At 32.1% G+C, this 13874-nt stretch overlaps 1 protein-coding gene across 4 annotated transcripts in view; it reads right to left on the reverse strand.

The window, feature by feature from the left end:
* The window catches only part of LOC111517205 (ubiquitin carboxyl-terminal hydrolase-like faf), a 43096-nt gene extending 29818 nt beyond the window's left edge, over positions 1–13278 (reverse strand). For 2 of the 4 annotated variants that reach the window (XM_074169411.1, XM_074169408.1), the window contains exons 1-5: positions 12928–13278; positions 12606–12703; positions 7907–8614; positions 4455–4778; positions 679–1499 (exon numbers count right to left, since the gene is read on the reverse strand). In XM_074169411.1, coding sequence (XP_074025512.1) covers positions 679–1499; positions 4455–4778; positions 7907–8614; positions 12606–12659 — 1907 coding nt within the window. In that variant the 5' untranslated portion in view covers positions 12660–12703; positions 12928–13278. The remainder of the gene's footprint in view (positions 1–678; positions 1500–4454; positions 4779–7906; positions 8615–12605; positions 12704–12927) is intronic. The other 2 variants (XM_074169410.1, XM_074169409.1) reach the window with 2 other exon arrangements.
* Positions 13279–13874: the final 596 nt, after the last annotated feature.

Below are 13874 nucleotides of genomic sequence, written 5' to 3' on the forward strand. Positions count from 1 at the left end.
ATTTCAAATCATTTTATATAGTAGACAATGGAAGTCCGAACTAGTGAAATTAATCATGAAACATTGTCAATCACCTTCAAACAAATATAGAATACCATAAAAAAAAAACAATATCAATTAAATATTAATAATAATAATCAGCAGTTTCTTCATAGTAGGTCAATACGTTTAACCTGATTTTTAAAAGAGTACAAGGATGAGTCAAACAAATCAATATAGCTGCTGTTCTTATTTGCTAACCTAAGCATTCTAGTGATGGTTTCTCAACGTTTTAAAGATTGGTTTGCAGGAGTCTTCAAAATTAGCTCCTATAATAGATCTTACAGCCCTCTTCTGAATGACGAATATAGCATTTAAATGAAACTGAGCTGCCGAGCTCCAGACAGACAAGCCATACCTAATAATGGATTCGAACAGTGCATAAGTAGTTATTGCAGCAGATTGGCTAACAAGTTGTTTAACTTTTCTTATAGCAAATACTGCACTATTTAGTCTATTGCAAATTGTATATATATGTATGTTCCATAATAGCCTGATATCTATATCTACATCCAGAGATCACAGGTGAATTTTTAGTCTTTCTTCAATTTTTAAATTGTTTATTACACTTGATGCTTGTATTATTATTAAAGGGGTGATCCCGTGCAATAAATAAATAAATAAATAAAAATATATTACCTGAGGAAATTCAGTCTTTCTTGAACTTGTAACGCATGGCAGTATCTTCCATCAGGGATGTAAGTTTCGCATGTCAATTCGGGATTTTCTTTGTACAATACACGTAATCGATCCATGTAACAAGTAAGGCTATTCGTAACTAATATAACTAAAGAATGCTGGTTTTGCAATCTTTCTATCACTTCTTGTCTATAATAAATATGATGAGTACGTTGAGTATGACCACCGTTCGTATTTTGTTCATAAAGTGTGCATATTTCACGGATCTGTTTCAGAGCAGGCAACACCCATCTCTCGCCGTTCTTCAGTTCTTCGACACACTTGTCCAACCACACCGTTTTTTGAGCATCCCGTTCTTGAGAACAGCTATAATCTAATATTTTGACGTGAGCCGTGAGAGCCTGATCCATTATTTCTGTAGGTACTTCTTCTGAATGGGCGAGATTCCAGAATAATGTTAGCACCTTGTGTGCCATCACACCATCTTTGTCGTCCTCTGCTAAGCGACGTATCAGTTCTAGCAGCCTTTCTCTTTGTTTTTTCGATGCAGAGGTCCAACTGTTCTGGAAACACTCGAACAGGTGATCCAACTGTTCGGCGCTGAAGTCCCACGCTAGCTTGGCTAATAAATCATGAACGTTCTTAACAATAGCTTCATGTTTACCAACTTGAGCTGCCCATACTGCGTCCAAGTCGTTGAGGCTCAGTGCTTTCTCTTTTATCACAAAACGTAGAATTTTTTCTAACTTCTCCACATACTGAGGCTGGTGTAGAGAATCTCTTAGAACTATTTCTAGTACTTTATTTTCATTTATCCATTTCTAAAAATTGGAAAGTAAATTGTAACTCAGCCAAGAAATATGAATATCGACATATATATATGGAGTGGTCAAATTATCATTTAAAATCAACATTTTTTTGGTAGTGTCAATCGGGATATATTCAAGGTGAATATATTTTTCTCAAACAATTATTGTGAAGTATAATAAATCCTCAAAGGATGCACTGGAGGGTCGAATAGACCCACTCACCACCCCCTACCCCTATTGGGGAATGTTCCTCCTGACGAAAATCAAGTAGTTTTCATAAAAGAGCTCTAAAACAAAGCATTTTAAACTTATTATTTCAACCTTTTTCTTTAAAAAATAATTTAAATACTTAAAAAAGAGAAATGAAATAATGCATTCAACATTTAAAGGGATTCGTTTCTATTTCACCATTTGGCAACATCGTTTAAAGGACAATGAATCTGTTACCTGTATGAGACAAAGAAATATGACATATTTCAGAGGCGTGCTGTTCTATTTACTTATGTTCCCAGTTCTGAGACATTCTGTGACATATGTGTACCTAACCTATCTTCCTCTATATAAATAAATAACAAAATAACTGTTGTTTATGTGGCTTGGGGAAGTGGTATTGAACTATAATTTATATTTTGCCTTAATTGTTGATTTATAAAGGTAATTTTCCCTTTTCAAAGTAGAATATCTAGGTACGTATAAATTATTTCAACTTGATATAGGCGCTGTTGCCAATATGCGAATTAGAAACAAATCCCTTTAAAAATTAAAACCCAACATTTGAAACATCAATTTGAATACTTTTCGAAGTGAATTTGAAAAACTCATGTATTAAACACAACTTTATTTTGTTCAAACTTGCATTTGCTGTAATAACCCAAATTGAGAACATTCCCCATTATTTGCTTTTTACCATCTATCTATGTTAGTGTTCAACTAATTAGAAATTAATTACTGAGTAATTGACCTGAATATTAATTCAATTATTAATGAAAACAAACCGACATAATTTCAAATTTTGGCAGCTAATTCTTAGAGAATGAAAATATGTTTAAAAATTATTAAACATCCATCGTCATAGTTTTGAAATTACTTTGATGAAGTTTCCTAAAAATTTTTAAAAATTTAAAAATGAATGCTTATTCAGAAAATATTTGAAAACATCTGAATTCTATATAAAAATTATTCATAGAGAAAGAGAGAGAGAGAAATACGTTTATTGTCCTAAGAAAGAGTTCTTGTTGACAAACGATTATGAACTATGTCAGAGTAGTATAAAAGTAATTCCTAAAAGCCCATTTATATAAAATAGGGTGTCAAACACATTTTTACGAAACAAAATAAATGCTATACAATTTAAAATTCAAAAAATTTCCTTAAAAAAAATATGCTATATTATAGTGACATACAGTAGTAAACTATAATTCATAAAAAGCGTTGTCATTGTAAAATTCATCTAACTATAATAGGCTTTATCAATCAGAATGCCCCTTAATTTTTTCCTGAAAATATTCAAAGAATATTTCTTCAGGTATATGGGAATTTTGTTGTACATCTTTATTTCATTGTATATCAATGAGTCCTTCACCATTGTTGTGGGCAGGGGAAGTCTGATCAAGTTAGCTTGTGGCTCTTTTATATCATCACGAGCAGATATATTTTTATAAATCAGACTTACTGTTTCAAGAATGAATAGAGATATTATTGTCAGAATTCGTTGTTCAATGAATAATGGCTTGCAGTGATCTTGGAAATTTGCCCCACACACACATACCGGACAGCTTGCTTGTGTAAAACGAAAACAGTCTGCAGCATGCTTTTGCTGCATACTCCCCAGACGGCAATACCATATCTTATATGTGCATCCACAAAGGCAAAGTACGCAGATCTTGCAAAGGTTCTACCCAGTTCCTTCGAAACTGACTTCACTACAAAGCAGCCAGATGCAAGTTTTTTATTCAACTTGATAATATGATCCTCAAATTTAAGCTTATTATCAATGTGAAGTCCTAAGAATTTGGAGGACAATTTCATCTCGAGAATGTTGTTATTCAAACTAAGAGGTGGGAGTTCACAATTGAAGGTGAGGAGATGGGTTTTTTCAAAGTTTAAAGAAAGCTTATTTGAGTTGCACCAGCTCTTAATTTTTTCCATGTCTACAGTGGCATATTGAGCTAGTTTTGTAAGATCTTTTCCCTGCCACAGCAACGTTGTGTCGTCTGCAAATAATGTGATGCTAGCAGTTAGATCCAGTTGTGTTATATCGTTAATATACAATAGAAACAATATGGGTGGATGGAACCTTGAGGGACATCTGCTGTGATTTCTCCTACATTTGAGTCGGTTGAGTCTTACAATTTGCTTTCGATGCAATAAGTACGATTCAAACCATCTAATGCTTCTGTGCTCAAAACCATAATTTTTCAGCTTCCGGAATAAGATTCCGTCACAGAATACAGCTGCTGAATAGGCACCAGAATTCATATCACTATAAATCTTATGCAGAAAGTTAAAAATTGCATCATTTGTATTTTTGTTGTTTTGAAACCCATACTGCTGTGGACTCAATATGTTATTATAGAGAAAGTAAATTAGCCACCTTTTTATGATTTTTTCAATAATTTTGGATAAAGTCGGAACAAGTGATATAATGGGGATTAAATCAAATGTTGATCTATTTGAACACCCTTCAAATATTTAATTGGGTCGTTGCTCGAGACTGTTTCAACTGAATATTTTGCGGTTATTGAACAATAGTGGTTGTTTAATGTTGTGGGACTTATTGTTATTGTTGTGTACAGTTTTTTGTTCTCGACATTTCCTATTTCGGATTTACCCATTCACTCATTTTTTTAATTTCAATTTTCTCATGCTCATTATTGGCTTTCCTAACATATCTGACAATAGTTTCTTGGGAAAATAAAGAATGCACAAACTCTATATATCTGACAGTATAGTCAAAAATACACTTACCGCCATCCTTTCCGGAGTTAAATATTCTTCTTCATCCATACCATGGTGTCTGTTGGGATAATACGTAACACTCGATATTACCTTATTGATTTCATTAAGGGCATTCATTTTTCCATTGAAACTTGATATCTGCAACTGCCGTAGAATCATGGTCAGTCTAAATCCCTCCAAAGTTCTTATTAGTTCTTCCTGATTCGGTACTCTTGACGCCAAATTTTTTGACGCTTTTATAATAGCTGAGACTATATCGCTTTTTTGCTCATTTTTTGCTTCCCTCTTCAGCTCATCATCAGTCAATTTGCCAAGTATACCGGGAATCATTTCCTAAAAAAGATTATTTTCTTTTCAAATTAAACTTGTAGGACAAAAAATACATGATTAGATATACATATATTAAAAAAACAGATATGGTTAAATACATTAAGAATGAAAAAAGTAATCACAACACCAATATATAAGAAAGGAGACAAAGACATAATATGTGAAAACTACAGACCTATCACGTTCCTAAATGCATAAATATATAAAGTATTGTTAAACATAATAAATAATAAAATTAAAAACTTTACCGGAAAAAGACTAAGTGCCTATATCTAAGTTGATTCAGACCAAGAAGATCAACGATAAATGTTATACACACAACAAATCGTATTAAAATCATGTGAATAAAACATGAGTTCATATAGTATTATTGACTTCAAAAGTGATTTGGACACTATAGACGGATAGAATAGAATAGAACTTTATTTGTCACTGAAGTTATTACAAAAAGGAGTACAGAATGTATAACTTATTGGACTCGTCACAAAATATGATGTAAATTTAGTATTTAGTCCAAATATAAAAATCAGCACTTGAAGAAGTATAAAAAACAAATACAGACATACATAAAAATATACCTAATTACAACATATTAGTTCATGTCTCTAGAAATTCCTCTAACGAGTAGAATGCCCTAGATTCTAAATACTTGTACGGGGAGTTTTTGAAAATCCTCAGATAGGCAAGATCAATTTTGCTATTAAACAAATCTATAAATCTATTATAGCAGAGAATACCTTTATATATGCGCGAGTTTTGCCCAATGGTTAATCTTGAGTATGGTTGATGTAGGTTACCACATTTTCTTGTATCGTACTTGTGTAAACTGCTATTTTTAAGAATGGAATTCTCTTGTGTTTTAATATTCAGAGTAATTTGAAAATGATGAAGATATTGTAAATAATTTTGCTATAGAATTTCAATCTATTTATAAACCTAATGAGCTAATATACTAATATAACCAAATATAATAATATATATATATATATATATATATATATATATATATATATATATATATATATATATAAAAATATATATAATAATAATATACTGAAACTAATATACCAGAAATTAATTACGATAATACCCTCCACATAAGTAACTGCACTATTTGTCTGGGAACAATTCTAACCAAGCTAGAGGAATTAGACATTAATAAAGGTCCTGGTCCGGATGGAATACCAAATATTTTATTGAGAAACTGCCGATTTACACTTGCAAAACCATTATTAGCGCTTTTCTCTTCTTCTCTGAAATTAGGTGTATTTCCTCTATACTGGAAATCAAGCTTCATAACACCTGTTCATAAATCTGGTGATAAAGCTAATTTACAGAATTATTGCCCAATAAGTATTATCAATGCTATACCCAAAGTGCTTGAGTCCACAGTATGTGACGAAATCAAAGATTCAGTTAATCAAGTTCTTATAGATGAACAACATGGCTTTACCAGAGGCAGATCAACAACTTCCAACTTACTGTTATTTTCACAGTATGTGTTGAATGCTTTGGAGGAGAAACATCAAGTAGATGTCATTTATACTGACTTTTCCAAAGCATTTGACACAGTGAACCGTTCAATTTTAGGTGAGAAATTGAAAGCAATTGGATTTTGTGAAACACTATTGGAATGGCTGATAAGCTATATTAGTAACAGATCTCAATATGTAAAAGTCAAGGAATACATATCTCACGAAATTAATGGTTTAGCAGGTGCCATCTAGGGCCGTTTCTTTTCAACATTTTTATTAATGATATCAGAGTTAACTTAAAATATACTGACATCTTTTTGCAGATGATTTAAAAATGTTCAAGACATTTCAAACACCAGATGATTGCTTAGTATTACAGACATATTCAAACAGATTTAGTGAATGGTGTTCACAAAATGATATGAATCTCAACGTGAATAAATGTAAATGTATGACGTACTATCGAGTACTTACAACTGTAGACTATGATTACTACATATCGGGAGAACTTTTAACACGTGTCGAATTTGTAACTGATTTAGGAGTAGTGATGGATAAACAACTGGACTTTCACCTACATTATAATTATATTATAAACAAAGCAACAAAAATGCTAGACTTCATTTGTCGTACTTCCAAGGACTTCTCTAATAGTGAATGTATAAAAATGCTGTATTTCACCCTGGTAAGATCAGTTTTAGATTATTGCAGTTCCATATGGTCACCCACCTATGAAAGTCCTGCACTTAACATTGAACTGGTACAAAACAAATTTCTTAAATTTTTGGCGTTCAAGTTAAAAATGCCCTTGAAGGACCATTCATTAGATGATATTCGTAGGGTTGCAGATATAATGAAGCTAAGTAGTCGTAGAGTGGAAACTGACTTAAAACTCTTATTCCAATTATTAAATTATCTTATTAACTTCCCTGCACTGCAAGCGCAAATTGGCTTACATGTTCCTTCTAGAAGTACAAGGAATACAGAAACATTTGCAATAGATTTTCATCGTTGTAACTACGGTAAACACTCTCCCTTGTCTAGAGTTGCTATTGGTGGTAATAAAGTCGATCTGGACTTCTTTTTATTGAACGAAACAAAATTTGCATTATGCTCGCTCAGAAATAAATTGTAAATGGTAGTAAATATAAACATAAACATCCTCAATTATTGAATTTTTCTTATCTTAATAATTCATTTATTTAATTAATATTTCAATTCAGTAAATTTATTTTCTCACTGTTATTTTTTTTTTTTATCAATAAATTAGTTTTACCTTTAGCAAGTTAGATGTAATTATTTGTTGTATTCATGTAATTTATTGTGAAATCTCTTAAACTTAATTGGGTGTTACCCGTTAATGAATAAATAAATAAATAAATATATACAGTGAATACCTATCATTGGAAAAATTGATTTATAAGATGTATTAGGCTCCAACCATGCTTAATGATTAAAGCGTTAAAGGATCTCAAAAAAACAAAAAGAGAAAACTGACAAAAATGACAATGAACGAAACAAAAACAAGGGTGAAATTTCAAAAAGAAATAAGTTATTCAAATAGTAAAGCAAGGTAACACAAACACTATTCAACTTAGTACTAGAATACATTGACGATGATGATGGTAAACAAATAATCATTTTCATAGTACTCACCAGAATAGGTAGAATATATTTGTTGATTGTATGTGTAGTTAGGAATTCGTAACACAAGCCAAAAGGTCTAGCCAACGCAAAAACCACCGAGACGCTTAGATTCTTTCCCGACTGAAATCTATCTAGAAGTGCCTGAAAACCTCCCAATTCCCCGAATCTGTTGATCAAGTCAACGAGCCAGCCTCTGGGGTTTCGAAGGTCGCTAGAAGGTCGGGCAAAAAGCTCCTCTTCCGACAAGTTTGAGTTAGGACCTGCCGTCTCGCTTGGCCGGGATGAATTGAAACTATGGAACTTATTGTTGGGATTGAGGACCATTGCTAGGAGATCTAGAAGAGGGAACCAGTCGTGCGGCAGCTTCACGACGCATAATTCGATGAGTTTCAAACAATTCTGATTGATGCAGGCGTGAATATTAGGTTTCCAACTCGATACGGCATCATCTGTTAATATCTTCGTGAAAGACACCGTCAATCCTTCACGGAAAAATCTTTGGCAAGCCTCCGATCTTGTATCGAGATTTTTTCTTGCCAAGTCTATGGATGCTTTCAGGAGGCATTCGAGTTCTTGATCGGCTAGTACCGGTACGACCCATCGTAAGTTTGATATCTTTTCATCTAAGGAGGCTAATTTATCTTTGGGAAAATCGGGTTCGAAATTTTCATCTTGTAATTCCTCGGCATTATTTTCAGACGGGCCGGGAGTGGATCCCTAAAATATACAGATTACTGAAAAGTACCAAAATTGGTAATACTTATCAAATAAGGAAAAAATTCAGATGTCTCGTATTACAGTGATTTGGCAGTTTTTTCAATAAATATATACCTGAAAGACAAACTATATTCAAGACCGTGATAGCAATGAATCTGATGATACAGGGTGTATCAACGATAGGTGGTAGACGATATCTACTTTCCTATTAGAGATACAAAAACAAATGTTTCGTGAAAGAGTTGTAGAGTCATAGGACCATATTTCTTTGATGCGCTTCTGTAATTTATAGAGATTTTCTGCAAAATGGTTTATCAAATTTGTTGGAGGATGTACCAACATGGTAGTACGTCTCCCCACAACCAAAATCGGGCATGGGTTTTGAACAGATGGCGTGCGAATAAATAGATTGGAAGAGATAGACCCATTCACTGGCCAGCACGATCCCCAGACCTCAAGCTACTAGATTTCTATCTATGGGGATATGTTAAAGAAGAAGTCCATCGATAGAAACCAACGATATCAGAAAACATGAAGAATAGGCTTAGAGAAGTTTTTTGGTCTATTACAAGATCGACTTTCATTGAAGTTCAAAGGGAAATTGTTGATAGACTGCAGTTATGCATAGTTCAAAATGGGAGATTATTTGAACATCTGTTGTAAATCTATGCCTTTCAATTAAAATTGTTTTCATTTTGTTACTTGTTTTCTCCAGCAATGAATAAAAAACGTTATTGCTTTTATTCAATGACTTTTTCATACTTTCCTAAACAATTAGATACATTTCTGATGTTAATAAAGTAGCCAATTCCTATATTTTCTGGGAGCTCAAAGTGTAGACTCTTCTGGAATGGCCCTATGTACAGGGTGTTCTATTTGAAGAGCCTGAGAAAAAAAAAGATCCAGTTTTTTTTTTTTACCCCAGTACCGTTCAGTGAACTTCTGAAGACGAAATGGAAATACACTACCCTCAAGGATATTTGCTGGAAAATTTTCCTCATTCCATTTGAACGAGTAGAGATATTTGGTGTTGAATGAACCCATTTTTTGACATGAACTTCTTCTAAACTTCTAAACCACCTGGTATAAACCCAAACAACCCCAAATTTCTGAGAAGCACTCTACCCGAGAAATTCATACGAATGAAAAATATCTTCAGTATTCTATTTGAAAAAAAAAAACAAGTTTGGTCTGTCACACATTTATTGAACACCCTGTATATTAATAACAATTATTGAAACATAGCTTTCCTTAATCTCTACAGCTAGCTACAAGCAGCTATCGTCCACCCATCCACCCACCTATTGTTTGATACACCCTGTATAGTGGTAAGTTATATAAGTTTGTATAGAGCTGCTGAAAGAATTATTTTTTAATATGTCTTACTTTCTCAAGATCAATAAACAAGGTATATATCAGTATACCACATAAATACAAAAAGAATAATGAAAATTATAATGCACTCAATATTTACAGGGAACCTACAACCTCATTTTAATTATTAATATAATACACTTGCTCGACAAACTGTTTTTCGCCTGGATATAAATCACACAACAGAGAATGGGTCTCTTTTTAATACATCAATAAAATTTGTATGTCAAAAACGAGATGCTCAATTTAATATTAAATGTTCTACTTCAAAACCAAATATGCAATGTTGTGGAGTATTCCGCTCCAGGTGAACCGAATGTCATTCAAATAGAGGTAGAAAAACGGATTTTCTCTTCACACTTGGCAAATTTTACTTAAACCACTTGTCTTGGAATCCTCTACTATCGAACTCCAGTATAAACTGGCCATTAGTCATTTTTGACTAATTGCGTCTTCTCAGGGCACAAGTTTCTCGGACCCAAGGACCACTTACCTTATGTTGCAAGGGAAAATCATTAACAGAAACTAACAAAAACTTTTTTGGTAACAGTATTCTAATTTTGATAACAATATCATTTAGGAACTGAATTTTTTATTATTGATTAAATGACGCTTGAATCAAAGAATCCTATAACAGATGATAAACTGTATATCCCAAAATAAATTTTGTCGTAGAGTTACAAGCCTATAGAAATTGAACAGATGATTTTTCAGATCAATCTACTTTTTTTTACATTTTTTAGACACTTGAAATATTAAAATGTTATCATTCAACTGAAAGACAACTCTGTCTGCAAGCAACTGAAAAAAAAAAGTTCTGGAGAATTTAACAGTATAAGTTTAAATAACTTGTAACTCTTAAATTATGATTTTTTTCAAGGAAGTTTCGTTAAAGATTAAATTGAAATTGAAAGTGGAGTACAAAAAAAATTGAGCACTTTCATGGTATCTTCTCTTACTAAGTCTGAAACGTAGATATATTGAAAATGTATCTAGGTACATAAAATGTTCAAAAAAACCTTGTGGTAAAAAATATATTATTCATGTTTTGAATTAATATAGAAGTTGATAGGTATTTTAAAACTAGTATAGTTGAAATTATAATGTATAACATTAATTCAATAGTACCGATTTGAAATGATACTACTTCTAGAGACTTCACTTCCTATTTTGAAAATATCAGCATTTTCTATTCTTATTCCATACAACTTGTTTATAAAAAATTAATGATCATTACTAATTAGAAAACCCAATCATATTGTGACACATATTGAAGACGAAGAAGATTGTTTTCTATGAAGAACGACTTTCATTTAGTTTTTACAGCTTGTTAACTTTTTTTTCTCTTGCAAAGATTGATGAAATAGAACAAAGAGTAGAATATCAGCTGTAGCTGTGTAGTTGCGTTTTCAATAATAATTGGATAATGACGATATACTCCCACTACTTTTATGAATATTCAATACTTCAAATAAACAATTAAACGAAAAGAAATTAGTTTATACCCGTCATACATAGGTTAACTCTGTAAGTGAAAAAACTTCTCATCATATGACAATGAAGCTGTATACTAAATTGACTAATTGAATACAGTATTTGAGAAGCGTGAATCAAATTTGTGACATTATTTCATTCTATGTTGCTTGTGTATAAGTTGTAATAGTCAGAATTATCATTATATTAGCCAGTAAACTTTATAGTATAAAGTTTTGATTTTTAACAAATTTGATATCGATTCATCTCTTCAGTTCATGGAAGAATGATTAAGATGGTTACTTATAATGATTAAATTTAATTTTCCCGTAAGAGGAACCACTTTTAAAAAAAAAGTTATAATTTCACAGAGATTCTAGTTCTATTGAATTTTGGATATTATTTAGGATGTTGACTCATCATCTTCTTGCCTTTGTCGCATCTAATATTTATTATACATTCCGAAGGGTTCAAAATATAGCAAATAAAAATAATCATTGAATTGATATAATGGGATATATTTTTCATATTTCTTCAGTACTACTGATGACTTTGGAACTAATTTTAGAATACTGTCAAGGTGAAAACTACTTTGTTGCCAAAAATGCAAACCTATCAGTTCCACTAAAAAGACTAACAGAAATATCATCAAGAACTTGAATTCAACTTGGAAGCAATTTTCATTACATTTCCTTAAAAAGTTATATTACGAGTGCACCTCATTTATCGTTAATGTGTCAATTCATTTGTGACACCTTCAAAAAATAAATACTTCAGAAAATGCAGTTATTGATCTAGTTTGGAAACAATGTAGTTTTGGAGTGGATTTAATACTTTTTGTGGATGATCAATGTCATTATATCATATATTTTATGACAAAAAAAATATACAGGGATCCAATCACTCAATTATCTATTCAACATTTTTGAATCTGCATATTTTTGTAATGTTTTAACATTGGGTCATTTTTGGATTTCTCTCTACTGATAATATACTAAACACTTTATCATTCAACAAAGAAGAACCATGAAATATAACTTTGTAATAACCAAACTGAAATATAAATTACATATAGATTTTCAAAACATAGTTGATATTTGATATCTGTACAGTTCAGGAATCAATTTTCATAAAATAGACTTACTTGTGTTTCAATAGTATCTCCTGTGATTCCTTGTCCTCTGGTTGCAATAGTCATATTTCAGTGTATTTTCTATTTTCAAATTACCATTTTAGACTAGACTGAAAAAAGGGGAGAGGTGTAGAAATTGTTCCCAAGTATAAACTAAATGGTAAAGATAAAATATGTCGACTACAAACTGATGTAATGCGTATCTATGAGCAAAATTTCAATACTAGATGAATTAATGTCATAGATGTTGCAGGAAAATAACTAGGAAAAATAAATGGGAGTGACAGAAATGACAGCCCCATAAATCAAAGCATTAACACTAAATAATTCTCACCCACTGTTTGTAATTACGTGGTCCTGAGGACTTCCGATGATTTCAATTTCACCAGTGCTTCAGGAGTCCATACAATTGTTTTCGAAGAGAACACTTTTTTGACAAGTCTATGAAAAATCCACCGGCATATACAAAATGGCGCCCCAAAATCAACGATTAAAAATATTCTAAAAATATCTCTCACTAGAAATAACAAACTGAAAATGGATAATAATTCACACAAATATTTTTTATCCACTACAATAAGTTCAACCTGAATATGAACAAATTCTTTTATTGTTGACGTACAGAAATACTTTTGCAGGCACGTCGTGATTTTGCAAATAGCGCTGCCAATCTTCCTTTTAACTTTTAGTTTCTTTTATAGTTTTATCGACTATAGACTTCAATTTTCATGTTGGTACCAACTCATACGTTCAATAATTCAACGGTTAAGGACCAGCTTTCCAATCAACTGCTGAACTCCAACTAGAACCATATACCTAACAGCCAAGTTCCATAGTTACTTTGTTCATTCTAAGTAACTTTTTGGGCTTCTCTCCATTCCCTATTCATTCAACGAAACCACTTCGGCACTTTCATGGAGCGTGCACAATTACTAAAGATAATCATTTTCATGACGAGCTGAGAGCTGTGTCTATACAGGTTGGATTTGAAACTTTGTTGACCTCTCCAATGAAAAAGTTTGGACAGTTTGGCAGCATAGACAAATTATATTTAACCATGGTCGAGTACCTATGGCAGAAAATGACAATCTTTTTTGGTATTCACTTTGACATTCAGCATTCTCAGTAGCCTATTTACTTTGTATATGATATCTTCTGCATCGAATAAGGTCGTCAACATCGTGTTCAAGTTAATGAATCCGCGAGCTACCTAGGGAGGATCAAAGCTATTCTCAGAGCTTCAACCATAATGTAGCAGAGTGTTTTTTCATTTAAGTGAAA

This window comes from Leptinotarsa decemlineata, unplaced genomic scaffold (genome assembly GCF_025532065.1).
Source record: "Leptinotarsa decemlineata unplaced genomic scaffold, Ldec_3_MD MMD2_P_RNA_scaffold_5, whole genome shotgun sequence".
Classification (NCBI taxonomy): domain Eukaryota; kingdom Metazoa; phylum Arthropoda; class Insecta; order Coleoptera; family Chrysomelidae; genus Leptinotarsa; species Leptinotarsa decemlineata.